Raw genomic sequence first — 17940 nt, forward strand, 5'->3', positions numbered from 1 at the left:
TCGCTCGAGAAGTCTTTCTCCTAGGCGTGGTCTGGGAGGCACTGGTTCTTGGCCTTTTTTCCCAACCTCCTTTCTGGATTGCTTACTTCTCTTTTTATATTAGCCTTTACTCTTCCTCCAATGTCCACGTGTAGGTTCGACTTTCCAAGGTTGATACTTGTCCCATCAGCCCATACCTACAGTGGTTGGGAGTGGTTGTAAAAGCTGAAAAGCACCGCTCTGTCTGGCGCAGAGTGTTTAATTACAGTTATGGCAGCCTTTCTTTTGTCTTTTGTCACCATACTGTCCAAGGGTCCTTTCTCCATCAATGTGGAGGTCTTCAGCTTTTCCTTAAACTGTTCCTATACCGTACTTATATTTCCTTTCAAGATTGCGTTGGGATGCCGAGGATAGAATCATCCTCGGCTATATCTCTAGGCCATTTGGGCCTTTACTGTATGTCCTCGGCAATATCCCTCCTCGGTTTGGGCTTTAGGCCCTAAAGTAAAGTGGGCCGGGGCCACAAGTTCTCTGGCCCCACAATATATATATATATATATATATATATATATATATGTTTCTCAAAAAAAAAAAAAGACTTTATATATATACACATTAAATTCATTAACTAAAAATAAATATAATCAAACTCTAAGAGGATAAAAAATAAAATTGTAAATAACAAATTGACAAATGAATTTAACTTAAATCACATATAAATAGTTTAACTTTAAACGTAAATTTTGTTTTTCAAACGAATGAGGATTGGTTGAACCTCAAAGTGTGGACTAGTCTAGTAAAAAAAAAAAAAAAAGATTGCTTTTTAAAAAAAAAAAAAAAATTTATGTATAAAGTTATAAACATTGCTTTATAGTTTATAGCTTTATACATAAACCTTTCCTAGAGTTTGATTATATCCTCTACATAAACCTTTCCTAATCATGATTTTTTCTACATAACTTATCATGCCGTCTAAATTTATCCACGTGTTTCTCAAAAAAAAAAAAAAAAATTTATCCGTGTACCTAGTAAGTACTAGTCTCGTCACATGTATTTTGCGCATGTGATAAGTTTTTTTTTTTTTTTTTTGGTTTAGTGTTATAATTATTTTTTATATATAATTTTTGTTTGAGAGAGTCTAATCTTTGGTTTAGTCTCATCACACGTGCTTCGTGCGTGCAATGAGACATTTTTGTTTTGTTTGAGAATTTAATTTATACGTGGATAAATCAATTTGAAAATCAAAAGGATAGTGACCATATTTTATAGGCAATGTTTTAGTGGGAGTTAAAGTTATATTTTTATTGGATTGTCTTTTAGTTTTGTCTCTACTTAAACACAAAGGTATAGGGGTATTTTTTAACAAAAAAAAAAAAATGAGGATCCCAAATAAGAGAAAATCCTTAAATCTATACTATATATAAAAGAATTAATTTCTTTGAACTAGACTTTTATGTAGTTTAAAAGTACTCTCATTAATAAATGGTAATTTCATTTAGAAATAGTGTTATAAATGTCAAATAACAAATTTCAATTTGAATTAAAAAAAAAGTCTTAAAATTTAGGATTTTTTCTCTTCATATTCAAAAAAAAAATTACAATTACTAGTTATTTTTAAATTTTATCTTTTTTATTTATTTAAAAAAAATATATTTCTAAATTATAACAGGTATAAATTATTAATTTTTGAGTATGCCCTAGGCCAGTAGTACGGATAAATTAACTACAAGTGACCTCACACGCGCTCTGCCTTCGCGTGATATCTACTCTTTCCCAGTTGGGCCTACCTCTAATGTTAAACCCAGTTAGTGGGCCCCGAATCCCACTGGACCCGAGTTTCATTTATTAAATCCGACTTTTGGACAAATTGAAATCCGCAAAATTTGTAACCGGTTATAAAGCCACCAATGTTGCCCCCGTTTTTTTAGTGGAAAACGCCAATTTGCCACTCTCTCAAATAGTTTTTCTTGTTCCTCAGACCACATCCATTTCTACAGACACAGAGAGAGAGAGAGAGAGAGAAAAAAAAAAAAAGAAAAAGAAAAAAAGAGAAAAAGACATGGAATCCAACGAATTTGAAGATCCTCGATATCTCTGATTTGACATTCACTCTCTCACAGTACTACTACCTGGTAAGAAACTTTTAAACACAAGCAAATAAACATCTTTGCTTGGTTGCCCAGAAATTAAAACCAGTTCAAAACTTTAAGCCCGCACGTTGTACTGGGCTTGTTTCTCAGCAACCAAACGGAGTGATTTTTTTTTCTTCTTCTTCTTAAAATTAATGGGTTTTACTTTTTATAAGCTAATTATATTAGTTGGTTCTTTTTGGCAGTGAATTGTGGGCTTCAGCTCTGCTTGTACTATTGACTTCGTACTACATATAATTAATAGAATCGAAAGGTTTTAGCTTGTTTAAGGTTTTTTAAGTTAAGTTCCAACCTGTCCTCCTCAAAGCTTTAAACCCAGTACTACATCGTGAGCTTTTTGGTTTCACAGTTTTTATAGTCCAAAGTTGAAACTTCATGTCCTGCTCATTCCAAAAGGTTCAGGAAATTGTTGTTGACCTTATCCAACTCTTGTAAAATTATCAACTACATACATCTTTTGTACTTGATATTTGAGAGGAGAGTTTACGCAATGGGTTTTTGGCTGTCTCGATTATCGACTGGGCCTCCAATAAAACGAAGAGCGGGTTTGCGAATAAAACAGGCGGGACGAGGTTCATACAGGGGTAGTTAGACTGGTTCAGTTGTGTTGTTGTGATAAATTTGGCTAGTTTTTTTTTATTATTACTACTATTTTTCACAAATTGTATTACTAGACCTTTGTGGTTTTCTTGAGAGTTATTCCAAGTAATGGGGAGTACTGCTTTGAGGCAGTTTTTGAAGAGCCTTTGCAGCAATTCGCATTGGAAATATGCGGTTTTCTGGAAGCTTATGCATCATGGTCAATTGTAAGTTTTTCTTAATTTTCTGTACCCTCTTGTGTGTGTGTAATTTAATAGTGAAGTGTGTTTGCCTTCCATACAGAATTTTGAGGTAGTTAGTTATGCATCATTGTAAGTGAAATCATTAATTTGAAAGCAACATTGAACTAAATAGCTAGAATTTAGGACTGTGGATGAGGGGATGAAAATGCAATGGCTAGAATTAAAGGATGAATGCTTCTCACTCTTTTGAGAAGAACGGAACTTGTTTTGACTAATCCAGTGAGCTTCCTTCAATTCATGTGAGGCACTGAGTGCAATATGATCTTAAAATGGAATTAAAATTTGTCTTTTATGTTTTTAAGTTATAAGACGTAGAGAATCTTTCAAGTCCTATAATGACATGTTGCTAATTCAGTTCTTGAATTTGCATTTGTTTAATTCTATAATCAGTTCAAAGTTTATTTTATTTTATTTTTTTTTTGTGATGCATAAAAAGAAAAGTTGCAAAATCTATGCTGGAAAAGTAGGATGGGAAATTCTTTTCCAATATTTCGAGTTTAATCTCATCACTTGGTTGTCGGTTTTGTCAGGTACACTAAATTTGGTACTGTATTGTGCTAGCCTAAGTCATACTGACACTGAGATTTTTGAGTAGCTCTAAATTTTTTCCTGATTATTTCTCTGACAGCCACAGTCATTGGAATATGTGGTCCTTGTGGACCGATTTCTTCTTTTATTAATATATTATAATGCTAATGCAGCAAGAAAGATTTTAGTAACTTGTTGGGCTAGATGGATCAAATTATTCAGTTTAGTAAATAAGGCTTGTAAGGCATTATTTAGGCTGATATCTTCAAGATGATGAAGTGGAATGAGCTTTTCCATTTTTCTGATATGTAACATGAATAAAGTATTTTTCCTTGAATAATAAGTTGTCTACTGTGTCTGTTTTTGGTTTGTTATGAATGTAAAAATCTAGTGATGTCTCTGGTGTGATATTAGTTTTCTTGATATTTCAGGATTTTGACTTGGGAAGACGGGTATTGTGATTATCCAAAACCAATAGAACCTGTGGAAAATATATCAGATGACATTTACTTCAAGGTTGTGAATGAGATATGGTCTTCAAGCTGTGAAACCAATACATGCAATGATGGCTCAGGGGGATATCCAATTGGATTAGCAGTGAATGATATGTCTTGTCATCATTATCCCATGGGAGAGGGGTATACTCTTGTACTTTATCCTTATCACTACATGTTTACTACTTGCCTTTACCCTCCAAATGGAATTATTTACTCTTATCTTTACAAAATGTGTCTTCAGAATTATGAAATTGAGTATCCATGTAAATTTTAGATTGATTAATCCTTCTTAAGAGGAAGTTTTGAAGATAAAGCTTTTTACTTTGATTTTGAAGCAATTTCCTTTGGTTTTCAAATTTTTTCCCACGTGTGCTAAACTTGTGGTCATTCATGTCTTGTCAGTCCTAAGATACTGTTTTGCACATCTCTCTCTCTCTTTCTCTGTGCAACATGTTTTAAAGCAATACCCCTTGTTGCTTAGGAAGATAATCATAAGCTAAACAGTGTGATTAAAAGTGAGGTTCTCTATTATATGAAGTATTGAGGTTGAAAAGTAATGGTGACTGAACCTGGATTTCTATAATTTATCAGGGTAGTTGGTGAAGTTGCATTTACAGGAAGCCATAGCTGGATCCTCTTCGAAAATAAGCTTACTTGCGAATTCAATTATAATTTAGTTCCTGAGGTAAGATTCTAATGACAATAGTTAATTTGAGAATAAATTTCTTGAAACTCCTGCAAATACTGGACAAAATATCTCACAAGTGCAGTTGTTTCTGTTGACAGTGTCCAGATGAATGGCTACTTCAATTTGCAGCAGGTATCAAGGTAATTACTTTCTGAATTATACCATACCAACACATCGAATTCCATTTATTGTCAACTGGATAGATTTGAGTATGCCACGGCACAGTTTAGGGGAAAGTTGCAATTTTGGTTGCTCAACTTTCTCTTGTTATTATTTGCAAATGATTTATGAGTTGATTATTTACGTTGTGCAGACTATTTTGCTGGTGCCTGTACTTCCACATGGAGTTCTGCAACTTGGCTCATTGGAACCGGTATGAATTTATTGTCTATTTCACGTGTTGGCTGTAATGACAGTTTGCATTCTAGTTCCAACTGTTGTAGTGTTGTCATTGGTTACTTCTATAAGTTCTATTTGTGACCTATATACAACTCCCCCCCCCCCCCCCCCCCAAAAGAAAAAAAAAGAAAAAGAAAAGTGAATAGTATACAATTGAGCCTAAACAGTTAGAAGGTGTAGGAGTCACTTTGTTAGGGTTGATGTGAGTCATGGTGCATCTATTTGACGTATCCCTCCCTCTCTCTCCCCAAAAAATAAAAAGGATAAAGGTGAAGGAAAAACTACTGCACATGCAGCAGTAGTCTTTTCCTTCTCTCCTGTGTGTCAACAGATGCATTCTTGTTGCTTTGTTAGTAATTATCTTATGTGTGGCTTTCATGTCCTATCAAGATTTCAGGTTGCTGAAGATCTGGCCATAGTTGCATATGTCAAAGATAGATTCAACACCCTTCACAATGTTGCAGGGAATATCGTACCTTTCACCTCCAACAGGGACATTCAAGCTCAAACATCCTCACCATCCTCAATGTCTGGTGTCCTGGAGAATTTCGATGAGCCTTCAGCCACAAGCACTGGCCATTTAAAGGCTGAAGCTTTAGAGGCATTTGGCCACATTAGACCAAAAATAAGAACAGTTGTGCCAACATCAACAGTTGAAAATGCAATGCAGTTGTCTGGAACAAATCTTGCAGGAATTCTCAATGGTACAAGCAAAAATAAGACTGGTGTCACTCCAAATAGTGTTGTTGGTTTATCAACTCCGCCACATCAATTGTTAAATGCTGACCACCTGGAGATTTTAGAGAGTACGCTCTTTGAATTGTCTTGTCTGGATAAATTACAGGCTTATTCTCAATGTAACAACTACAACATGGGGTTGTTTGAAGAATCTTCCTGCGGAATCAACCTTTTCTCTACTGAATTTATGACAGAACAGTTGTTTGGAGACACAGATGCTAATGATACAGGTTATAACAGTGTGAGTAGTTTTTCTAGCTTTCCCATAGAATCTGAGCTAGACAAAGCACTTGGAGTAACTTTTCAGCCGCAAACCAACCTGTGCAACCCATCTTTCTCAGTTGAGGATCCATATAGCAAATCAAGTTTTACATGCAATATAGATCTCTTCAATGGTGCTGAGCCAACATGGTATGCCAAAGGCAATGATGAAGATTCTCTCTTGGAAGCTGTAGTCGCCAGTGTGCCTGTCTGTTTAGATGATAATATGACTAATAGATCTAATAGTGTTAGGGCATCTGTAACCTTGCCCAGACAACATGCTGATTCCTTCCAGTCACAAAGTCAATCTGAAGTGAGTGCTTTAGTGGGCGATGACTCAGCTTCAAGGAGACATTTTAAATCTTCACCTGTTTCAAGGAACAGAGGTGCCTTCAATGGTTCTTCAGCCTCAGTTTCTTTCAATAGCATTAGGAGCACATTGATTGATGAAGTGCAGCAGCAAAAAGATAGTGGATGTATGCAGCCTAGGAAGGGAACCAAGCCGTCCAATGTTGGCAAAAGACGGGCCAGAGCTGCTGAAAATCAAAGGCAACGGCCAAGGGATAGACAAATGATTCAGGATCGGGTCAAGGAGCTCCGACAACTTGTCCCAAATTCTGCAAAGGTGAGTGCAGTTTTGGTTATGTATTTGTAGTGCTTCAAACAGGTAATCGCTTGATATTTTCTCATCTATCTTACTTAATGTGTTCCGTATTTTATGTAATTCAGTGTAGCATTGATGGTCTCTTAGATCGAGCTGTAAAGCATATGCTGCATTTAAGAAGTGTAACCAAGCATGCTGAAAAATTGAGGCAATATGCCCATCATGAGGTATGTGAAGTCTTCTCATATTGGTGTGGGTGTGTGTTTGTTTTTAATGTCAACTGCCACTATAAACATTGAATTTTCTTTCAGATACGTACAAGTATTACTTTCAGATTAAAGATCTCAAATGGGTTTAGTTTATTAGAAATCTTTCAGCATAGGAATTGTTTGAGAAAATGACCAGAAACTTCTACTTCAACTACATTACAAATGTTTAGGACTGAGGCATATGAGTAAAAATAGACTGATGTCAGGTGGATCTGTTAAGGTGTTTCTTTTATTTGACAATGTTTTTCTGATTGATGAGGCAGAGCTTCATTGATTAGAAAAATGTAGTTGTAGTCTTATAGAGTATTGGGTAAATTACAATTTGCCCCCCTTTGGGGTTGACCATGTCACAATTTAATCCACAAAGTTTCATTTGCTATTTTTATACCCTTATAGTTTGAAGTTAATTGAAACTGCTAGGGTTCCATCCAAATTAAATGATTTTGTATATTATTGACAAATTTACCCCTCGATTTCCTTTCCCTTTGTGTTCTTCTTCCTCTAATATCCAATCTAAAAGAATGGGAATCAAAATTCAATCACCAATATTAGAGGTTGGTTTAAACTTTAAACATAAACAAAAACATGAGGTTGTCCACAAATGAGGAACTAATTTTGAAGTAGTGTAGAAGAGTTTCAAATGACATTGAGTTAGGTAATGAATTTGCTGTGGAATTAATGGAAACAACCAACATTGGTCTCCATGTTGAATTGGGCATGCAAAGCACAATCCAAAGAAAAAAAAAAATGCAACAAATAATCACACAAAGTATAAATCAATCCAATTTCATATCCATCGGGTGAGTCCAAAACCAAACAAAATTAATAAATGCTCCCATTTTTCTTCAAAACTGATCTCTCTCTCTCTCTCTCTCTCACACACACACACACACACACACACATATGCATGCCAAGCAAGATTAAAAAATGAGCCCATAACAACCATGGCAACAAACCCAACCCATAACATCAAAATTTGGTGTGCTTAGTGTATGACTTCTGAAGTTTCAAGCTCTTTGATCCCTCGTAACTAGTATTGGTCCTCGACTGGGTCAGAATGCTCTGCTGCACAATGTCCCAGCCTCTTCCTAATTCCCCGAGTATTTTGCTCTAAGCCATCATGAACCCCTTCACCTGATCCCTCAAGCATTGTGATCCCTCTGATTCAGTATTGGTCCTTGACTTACTGGACACAACAAACATCGTGCTTCTTTTCTCAAATGACGTGATTGGTTACCTGACATAATGTATTCTTGTGTCCTCTACCAGACTCTCCAGCTCCGCCTGTAATGTGTTCAATCCTCTCAAGCCAGTTTTGTTAAAATCCAAAAAAAAAAAAAGTAAACCCTAACCAACCACCGTTCAAACCATTGATGAGCTCCCTCAGTTCATCTCATCCTCCTTTTTTGAAAAAAATTTCTCACTCTTTCTCGAAAGGAAACCGGAGAAAAGAATGTTTTTGGATCTGTGAGAGAGGGTGTTTTTATTAAACTAGTCTTGTAAAATTGCTCACATATCCCATACCTGACAAAAAATGTTAAATTTGTACAGAACCCTAACAATTTTAGTCCAAACTATAAGGGTATAAAATTATAAATATAGCAAATGAAACTTTGTGGGCTAAATTGTGATATTTCCAAACCACATGGAGATAAATTGTAATTTACCTAAGAGTATTTAGGCTCTATTAATACAATTGTAGTAGAATAGGAGACAGACAGATATACCCTTCACAAGAATGCCTTCTTGGGACCTTTGGTAAGTGGTGCCGCCACCTCTCCACCACACACACAGATGCCTTGACATTATGGTTCCCTGCTGCATGGCTCTTGCCAATTGCTGTCTGATTGCCCCAAAACCAATTAAAAACAATAAACATTTTTTTAAAAAAAAATTAGCCATCTGACTGTAAACAATCAAATTACAGAAATCTTTGTTGCAGAGTATTAGCGATTAAAATGCTGATTGCTGGGGAAGGTTGCAAGATGAGGGATGTTCAATAATTTTCCCCAGATAAACCATAACTTGGAAAGTATACGCATAGTGTGACCTTAGGTGGTTGGGATTCATATTTTTCCCTTGATAGGTATAACTTGGAAACGTATATGCACATAGTGTAACCTTAGGTGGTTGGGATTTAGATTTTTCCCTAGATAGGTTTAACTTGGAAAAGTACATGCATAGTGTAACCTTAGGCAGTTGGGATTCAGATTCAGTTTGCATATTGCAAATTATAGTTGTGTTTTTAACTCTTTTGATTCACTTGTAATATTCACATATTATAATAAATTCACAAATAGTCAGAAAATTTGGCCATTAGTTATTTAGTTATGACTGCTATCTCAGCCTAGTAACATTATGATCCCTGATGTAACAAGCAGAAGTAAAATGTTTTGCACTTATGCAGGTGGCTAATCACAATAATTGGGTTTCACCTGAAACCAAAAATGTCAGCCAAAATGGGACTAGCTGGGCTTTTGACTTTGGCACCGAACTTCAAATATGCCCCATAGTTGTGGAAGATCTTGAAATCCCAGGACACATGCTGATAGAGGTCTGTACTGTCACGTGATAGATTTTAGTAATGCTAGGGATATTAGAAATTTTACAAACTAATGTGTCACTAATCACAATAAGACATCAAACATTCATTTATTTTATTGTTTTAAGTGACACCAATCATATTCTTGCCATATCAGTTTGTAAGTTTTTTTATAGTAAACTATGTAATATTTTTAGTATTTTCCAATTGATTTACCCATAGCCATAGCCTGAATTTTTTTTTTTTTTTTATAATTCATGTCTAATGCAGATGCTATGCGATGAGCATGGGCTTTTCTTGGAGATTGCAGAGGTGATTAGAGGTGCGGAGTTAACCATCTTGAAGGGTACCATGGATCTCCGTTCAAACAAAACCTGGGCTCATTTTATTGTTGAGGTATAGAATGGTTCTAAGCCATGTTTTACAAATATTAAAGTGTTGCAGGCATTTTATTTTCTCACAATCGCTGCACAATGTGTACAGGGTCCCAGGGGCTTTCACAGAATGGATATTTTCTGGCCTTTGATGCATCTTTGGCAGCGTAAGAGGAAGCCCATCTCAAGCAGGATTTGATTCATATCATCTCTAAGAAACGGTGTGAATTGGTTTTATGCTCCAAGTGCAAAACTATTGGATGAAAAACTGGGTCTGCTTCCTCTTGATTATATCTGTTACATTACACACCAGAAGTCGCAGATGTAAGACACCCATATTGTACTCCCATGGATTTATTGTCTGAACAAACCTGTGTGCTGTTAATGATAAACTAGCAACTAAAAGAATAAAAACCATCACGTGCATGCATGCACACAACACTTTTATGTACATCTTACATAAAAGAACTTAAGTGTACAACTACAAAAAGTCCAGTCGAGAATCTCTATCCTAACAAAAATGTCACTCATTTTGTCCTCATTAACAATCTTGAAACTCAAACTGGTCTTTCAGCAAGCAGTAGCGTGTGCCACCAGCCACATGCAACATTTGTTGGCAGAGAACCATCAATGGAAACTAGTGAAGGTATGTTTCGGTCTGCAGAATCTCCTAGACCAAGCTGCAAGCAATGCATGAAAGTAAAGGTCAATGCAACATTAATAACACACTAAGATAGTATATAGTTAAATAATTAAAAATTACCTGGCCATACTTGTTCCATCCCCAGCTAAATAGTTTGCCGTCCTCTTGAAGGAACACAAGCATATATAAGAAATTGTCAATATCGGACTTAAAAGTAAGATCCTGTTAAATATCAGGCCTATGTTCAAGTTCACGTTTTATTTAAGACAATGCATGAAATGAATGACCAAGATCTTGTTTGCATAAGGTTAAGCAAAGTAGTTAATACTGTACTGGAGGCTAATTCAATTTGACTAAAAGAATGAAATATTTGAACTAATACCGAAATGTCATTTCGGGATTACCACACTATATATATATATACACACACACATATCCTTTTATTTATTTATATGTATAAGCATATAATTTAAAATTCTCATATTTTATAGTCTAAATATTAACTTAACTTCATTTTTTAATATGTTAGCTTAAATAAGAGATATCCCTATATAACCCCCTTTTTTATATAAATTTTATAGTTATTTTCCTTTGCACTGGCCGAAACACTTGGAAAAGTCTTGAGTACTTTGGTTTAAAGCATCACTTCTTTAAGTACAATTGCATTGTTTATACTATAAAATAACTAAATTAATGAAAATAAGCTATATCCAAATGCACACTAAAAGTATCCCAATTTCATCCTACCATAGGTGCATATATAATGGCTATTAATACTTGATCTACTGGTGTGGATAGGTAAGTCTCATGATAGGCACTTCGCTAAAAATGAGTCTCATTTGATAGGCAGGCAATATAGCTCTTAACACCTCCCCTCCCCCCTTCTTTTCACCCAAAAAAGAAAAGGACTTCGATTGTTTCGTACTCTTTGTACACATAATGTGTTATCACGTGTGAAGTGTGAATATTCTTGAAAAAAGTGGATATCTTGTGTGAGAGTGAATATTGTGCATACAAAGCGTAAATCAATAGTGTGAAACAATAATTCCTTCACCCCCAAAAAAGTGGTGTGTACTGTAAGCTTTAACTCTAGAAAGTGTTGTGTACTGTATGCTTTAACTCTAGAAAGAGCTACATGGTTGCTTTAGTGCAGTTGCAAAATTATACCTGTTAGTATGGTACTGTGACGAGCCCCGCAGGATACTATTTTGGCATGCTTACTCTCGAGACTTGGAGCATCCAAAAGCCTAGGTAGAGTCTGAAGCAGGTAAAGTAATGTTTTAGTTGATATCACAAATTTCCTCCAAAAAGTGACCCTAAAGCAGTAAATATTGCAGTGTTGCAAGCTAATATCAATTGACAGTTGTCAAAGCAAGGTCATCGAGTATCTTAGACAAGTAGATTGGAGTTAGCATTATATGTGTTTTCAACAGAGTATAAGTGAAAATCCAATAGGTTGATAAATGAGAGACATTTGAGTCACATACAAGTAGGAAGATATTTGGGTTATAAGCTGCTCCATTGCCTAATGATGAAGGTGGTTTATTTTTCGAACTGTACCTAGCGACTAGCTTAATTAATGGAATATGCCAACTCAGTGGTTATTGGATATACCTCAGCCTGCTCAGCACCTGTTCCCAACTGTCCAAACTGATTACCCCCAAAGGCATATACATGACCCTCAACAGTGATACATATGGTGTGCCATAGTCCAGCAGCAACTTTTTCCACTTGTTTACCCGATAAAGAAGACACACAAGTTGGTCTTAACTGGTCATTATTAGTCCCCTGTCCACACTGCGGGGGGAAAAAAATTACAAGCTATCAAAGGGACAAAAAAAGAGAGGTTGTAATACGTAAAGGCCGATAAAAGAAAGTGGACTAGATCATGGTATACAAAAAAAATGCCATCAAACCACTCAATGCAAGACTGTTCAAGGCCCTTACAGCCACAGAAAGCTCACCTGTCCATAAAGTCCCCAGCCAAAAGTAAGTAGTGCCCCAGCATCTGTGATTGAAAAGAAAAAATGATTAAAGGGAAGAGATCATGTCAGAATAATACTTATCAAATATTAACTTGAAAATTATTTCTACTATGTCGGATCAATAGAACCAAATATGAATGCAAATGATAGACTATAATGTGAATAAAAATGTCAAACAAAAAAAAGTCGGTCGGGCAATTCCAAACAAAAAATGTAATTCTAAGATTCTCTAACTTGCATATCATATTAAACCCAATTGATTCATGTAAGTGATTAGAGTAAGAAGAATGTTAAGATAGGCCATGGCCTCAGACAAGAAGCTGAACCCACAATTTCTTCATCATCCTCTGGGATAACTACAAAAGCTTGTGCAGCCATATGACCTACAGTCCTACACAACTAACCATCAAATGCTGACCTGTTATTACTGCACTATGCCGACCTCCGCAAGCAATTCCCTTCACGTAGCTTCCAGGAACTTTAGAAACTTGTGTTGATGAACTCATGCTTCCTTTCCCCAATGCAGACTGCTCAATGCAAGGTATGACGTGAGGAGTAGCCACCATCTTTACCCGGGTACCCAAACCTAGCTGCCCTTCGCCTCCATAGCCCCAACCCCACACCTGTCCCATATCTGAAACTTTGGTAAAAACATGATGCATCAGGTGTCTTGCTTTACATCAAAAATCTTCCATAGCTTCGAACTTCATAAAACCTACAAAACTATATAGTGTGACCACAAAGAACTGACACCTATTCCTGGAACCATAAGCAAATGGAGTTCGGTGATCCAAGACGCAGTGAATATACCTGACAGTGCTAACGTGTGGCGTCCACCAGCAGCAACAGTGCTGATCCTCACTCCAGGACCCATATTTACAAGGCAAGCTGATACTGTAAAAAGATCATCCCCAGGTGTTGAGCTGTCCAGTTCTTGCTTAGCTAGTGCTATTTTCCTTCTCTTTCCAATTTCCTCTCCCGCCTTTTTGTTATCAACGTGAGATACTGGCCCACCAATCAAATTTGAGCCCTGAGCCTTTCCACTCACTGTAAAATATTGCAATCTTCATTATTTACTCCGGAACGATTGAAAGGAATTATGGTTTCTTTCTCCAATACAAGAAAAAAAATCACCTTGGTCAGTAGAATCTGTTTGGAATATTCCTCCAGCGACCAAATCACGCACAATTTTTTCAGAGGGAACGCACTCCTTCCAGCCCCATGTGTATACTTCACCCATCTCTGTATATGACACAAACAATTTCAGCTCAGCAGCAACAATATAACTGCTTCAACTGAAAATGCGTGTTTGAACACTAGCTATTCATCATTGATACCATAAGAGTACAAAGCCATTATTAAAAAGAGCAAACATGAACTAATTGAAGCTGGTGTGCCTATATTCAATTTTCAATCTATTTAAGGCACATAATTTTTGTTGAAATAATAACCCATGCACAACAGTAATGTCATTTTCCATATATAATTCTTCCAGGTTCCATTTTCTCAATCACCATAAAGAGCCTGTCTTTCTCTTGAGAGATTCAGATAGCCACAAACAATTCAAAAAGCTCCACCAGAGCACATAAGCAAGCAAGTTGAATCAAACTGTTTCCCCCTCAATTTTTACAATGAATTTTTTAAGATTTACAAATTACAATTTACGACCATATAAATTAGAAATTAAAATGTAAGAGTACCTGTTACTGAAACACAGTGCGCCCAACCAGCAGCTGCCTTCAACACTGAAGCCTCTGTTGGAAGAGGAAAAGGCTCTGGAGTTTCCTTAACAAAATTTGCAGTCAAAAGTAGATGCAAATCAATTCCAGAGAGCAAAAACAAGAAACAAGTTCATTAATTATAGGATCACTGCATTACCCCATGCTTCCCTGAAGTCATATAGCTTTGACCTTCATCATCTGTAGAGCCCCATGTTATGAGCTTCCCGGACTCTGATTCCACAATAAAACAGACTAACACATCAGTAACGACACCAGCAAGACAATCTGAAAACATTTTGGCCCCTATTTGTTCTAAATGCTCTGGTGCCAATTGAAAAATTGATTCAGACCCCCAAACACTTAAATAGTGACTTGATTGAATGAACTATGATTTATTCCATTATTCCAACATATAGTACAAATAAGTATTTCAACCACGTACTTGGCAAAATATAAAAGTATTTCAACCACAAAATCAATTACCAAATCTAAAAGTAATAATAATAAAAATAGTAAAAAAGCACATAGATCTGGTGACAAGTGGAAAACCAATGAAATACCTATTCAAAGGAAAAAACACTCCAGGATATCCAACCCCATAGAAAATCCACCGTAGAAGAAAGTTACAATAGCCTACTTACAATGAAGCTAGACCCTCTATGTAACCTTGGATGTTATGTAACCTCAATGAATGCCTCGCTTGCCTTCCAATCACAGTGTCCTTAGAACTTTGGAATCCTTCTATGTGGACTTTCCACAAATGAATCTTGTCCATAACAACCTAGAACTCTGATGCTCCAAAGAACTTTCTAGCTTTTTTACCAATGAACTCAATGTCAAATGTTTAGGTTTTCTATGGCTTGAATGAACAACACTATGGTGTTTTAATCTCACGGTTCAGGCTCAAGTCAAGGGAAGGAACTCTCAAATAAGGGTATTCTAACTGTTTAGGATCAATAAGGTTTGCTCTCATTTGCTCTCAATGTACCAAAAGCTTTGTAGCTCTATTGACACCACTTGGTGTTTCCAATGGAGACGTCCAAGGTTCCAATGGAGATGTCCAAGCTTTGTAGCTTTGTAGCTCTACTATTAAATTATTAAAGAGAAAATGTTTGATCTCAAAGTAATCTTGATACCACAGCCTCTCTCCTCTCAATTTCTGCAACAAGGATTGGTTTATATAGGAAAACATGCTGTTAAAGTCAGTATATTATTTTCTGCAGTTTCACTCAAGCAAGGGTTTAGCGAGTGTTGGGGATTTCACCAAATCAGGGAGTAAAATGAAAGAACAAAATGAACACAATAATTAAACAAAATTTATGATTGACTTGGAGACACAATTGAATGGTATCCTTAGACAATATTTGTCGCCCATGCAAGTTGCTAAAAGATTACTACAAATTTGTCCCCAGGATGCAACCCAAGTTTATTGGGTTCTACAAACAGCGATTTTGGAGAATACCCACAAGATTTCTTGTATTTCTTAGAAACTATTCTTTAGGGAGAGAGAGACTTACTATCAAGTGCACATGAACCACTATTTATACCCATAGGGTTATAACCCTTCAAAAGGTACCAATGGAGAGTTATAATGCCACATAAAACTGTTCACAAGATTTAAAATCTTTCCCAATGTTCAGAACGGTTACCACAAATTTTGCAGAAAATTATGCAAAAACATATTTTGCGAGGCTCGATCGATCAAGAGGAATTGAGCATCAATTGAAGGCTCTTTTCGATTGATCGAACAGGAATCCAGCATCAATCGAGTCAGGCAGAATCTTCAGATAAATTAATCACTTTGATCGATCAAGCGAAAGCTTCGACCCATTGAGAAGCCTTTCTCACTACTTCGATCGAACAAACAGAAGTCTTGACTAATCGAACATCTTGGAAGTTGAATTTTCACAAAGAAAATTCCAAATCTCGAAATTTCATTTTATTCATTTTACAAATGAATACTCTCCAAACTTATATCATTATTATAACCTATCCTATATATACAACAGCGAGCTCTCAAGGACCACATAGTTGTGCCACCGTCAAACTGTTATATCTCATTCGTTTAAAATCCAAACTGGGTCAAATTTGTATTTGAAGCACTGATATCTACTTTCCAATGTAACAAGTTTCACTCAATAATTCGTTATGGACTAAAAGATATGAGCAAAAAATATCAACTCTTCATTTTTTAGCCAACCACAACCTCGTTATCTTTGAATAGAATTTGAACCAAACCCGCTCACATAATTATATTAATACAATCCAAATTTGGTATATTTTGGCATAAGGATTTATCAACACATATGTTAACTACTTCAATGAACATTCCCAAATATCAGCTACAGAAAAATGACTAAATCTTAAAAATCCTAACAATATTCAAAACAATCTAAAACTGCTTTCGAGTTCTATAGTTTCAATTAGAAAAGTCTAGTGCCAGTTCAGGAAGGAGACCTGAAATCAAATCCTATCTTACTCGCAGCTGGCATTAATTTATCAAGTTATGTCCAACCTTTACAATGCACACTCTTATTGATTCACTATCATACAGAAAACCACTAAATCTTAATTAAAACCAAAAAAAAAAAAAAAAAAAACTTCAAAACCATCTAAACTGCTTTACAGTTGTACAGTCTTAGTCTAGACACTCAAACACATAAATCAAATGAGTTTCTTTGATGTAATCAATAACATCGAAAGCCCATTAAAAATGGAAGTCAAAAAGAACAAATAGAATCAAATCTAGGAGTCCAAGACCAAAATATTAAGCACAAACTACAAAATAAAAATGACAATACATATATATGAAACTCGATTCAACCTGAAATGGCCATAGCGAATCCACAACCACCACCACAAACATCCTTCCACGAATCTCCACCGCAGCCCGAACCCGGAAGCTGAACCGGCACCGGAGACAGTATCGGAGATTTCTCCGGCGAAGCTCCTGGTATATATCCACACATATACACCACTGTTTCTTTACATTCCTCCATTTTCACCCCCTCTTCTCTTTCACTTCCATTCATCGCAAACTTTTCTTTCTTTGAACCAAAAAAAAAAACCAAACAAGCTCTTTGTTAACCTTACGGAAAAGCTTTGAGCTTTGAGCAAAGAGAGAGAGAGAGAGAGAGACGTGCAGAGACAAAAGCCAGTGCTTATGAAACGGAAAGTAAAAGACAAACTCAAGGACAAGAATAACTTTTCTTACAAAAATTGGGGCGTATCATTTACAAGGACATAGAACATGCCACGTAGGATGCGCACGTGGTTGAGTGGACACGTGGAGAAATCAGGACCGCACAGATGGACTTTGTTTAATATTTTTTTGAAGTCACGAGTTGGCTGGAAGTTTCTGGAAGATGAAGAAGTTTCCTCTGCGTTCGATGTATTCTTCAGTGGTCGACACGTGGTGGGTCTGATGTTGTCACTTTCTAGCTGTTTATTATTACAGTACACAATTGTTTTTGTTCTTTGTGGCTTGTGGGAGTGTGAGGTTTTGAATTTTTCTTTTGTTTAATGACTTTAATCGAATCGATGAGGTTTCACGCTGGATTAAGAATCTACCAGACGTTACTAGGGCTTGGTGTGTGGCACCATTAGGGCCGTTCAGATTGATGCTCTTTTGATCGACGGTCAGGAGTGCCACGAGACTATAAATTTAGCTCAATCATCACTTGCGTAAAAACATATTCTTTAATATATTCTTTTTTGATA

At 36.1% G+C, this 17940-nt stretch overlaps 2 protein-coding genes across 4 annotated transcripts; one reads left to right on the plus strand and one right to left on the minus strand.

Moving 5' to 3' along the window:
- Positions 1-1899: 1899 nt before the first annotated feature.
- On the plus strand, positions 1900-10098 carry LOC115952734 (transcription factor LHW-like). Of its 2 annotated transcripts, XM_031069955.1 has the most exons (11): positions 1900-2111; positions 2315-2935; positions 3931-4137; positions 4588-4681; positions 4783-4824; positions 4998-5057; positions 5481-6707; positions 6812-6913; positions 9363-9509; positions 9768-9893; positions 9981-10098. In XM_031069955.1, the coding sequence occupies exons 2-11, from the start codon at positions 2838-2840 to the stop codon at positions 10068-10070; spliced, it is 2193 nt and encodes a 730-aa protein (XP_030925815.1). In that variant the 5' UTR covers positions 1900-2111; positions 2315-2837; the 3' UTR covers positions 10071-10098. The 2 variants fall into 2 exon arrangements, with proteins under 2 accessions (XP_030925815.1, XP_030925816.1); XM_031069956.1 differs by lacking the exons at positions 1900-2111; positions 2315-2935; positions 3931-4137 and having other exon boundaries at positions 4589-4681; positions 5474-6707.
- A 317-nt stretch (positions 10099-10415) lies between these two features.
- LOC115952735 (ultraviolet-B receptor UVR8-like) lies at positions 10416-17286 on the minus strand. 2 transcript variants are annotated; one of them, XM_031069958.1, is made up of 11 exons: positions 17045-17286; positions 14378-14451; positions 14200-14284; positions 13634-13741; positions 13310-13546; positions 12918-13133; positions 12479-12522; positions 12129-12311; positions 11682-11772; positions 10635-10678; positions 10416-10551 (listed from the first exon to the last, which is right to left on the minus strand). In XM_031069958.1, the coding sequence occupies exons 1-11, from the start codon at positions 17250-17252 to the stop codon at positions 10429-10431; spliced, it is 1413 nt and encodes a 470-aa protein (XP_030925818.1). In that variant the 5' UTR covers positions 17253-17286; the 3' UTR covers positions 10416-10428. The 2 variants fall into 2 exon arrangements, with proteins under 2 accessions (XP_030925818.1, XP_030925817.1); XM_031069957.1 differs by having other exon boundaries at positions 12918-13139.
- Positions 17287-17940: the final 654 nt, after the last annotated feature.

Source organism: Quercus lobata, chromosome 7 (assembly GCF_001633185.2).
Source record: "Quercus lobata isolate SW786 chromosome 7, ValleyOak3.0 Primary Assembly, whole genome shotgun sequence".
Lineage (NCBI taxonomy): Eukaryota > Viridiplantae > Streptophyta > Magnoliopsida > Fagales > Fagaceae > Quercus > Quercus lobata.

Excerpts from the sequence above, each read along its gene's own strand:
- LOC115952735 (XM_031069957.1), bottom strand. The coding sequence starts at position 17,252 with ATGAATGGAAGTGAAAGAGAAGAGGGGGTGAAAATGGAGGAATGTAAA. Across the intron at positions 12,523-12,917 it reads GCATAGTGCAGTAATAACAG|ATGCTGGGGCACTACTTACT; the intron begins GTCAGCATTTGA and ends TTTCAATCACAG. Across the intron at positions 10,679-11,681 it reads TCACAGTACCATACTAACAG|AGGACGGCAAACTATTTAGC; the intron begins GTATAATTTTGC and ends TGTTCCTTCAAG.
- LOC115952734 (XM_031069955.1), top strand. The coding sequence starts at position 2,838 with ATGGGGAGTACTGCTTTGAGGCAGTTTTTGAAGAGCCTTTGCAGCAAT. Across the intron at positions 2,936-3,930 it reads CTTATGCATCATGGTCAATT|GATTTTGACTTGGGAAGACG; the intron begins GTAAGTTTTTCT and ends TTGATATTTCAG. Across the intron at positions 9,894-9,980 it reads GGGCTCATTTTATTGTTGAG|GGTCCCAGGGGCTTTCACAG; the intron begins GTATAGAATGGT and ends CAATGTGTACAG.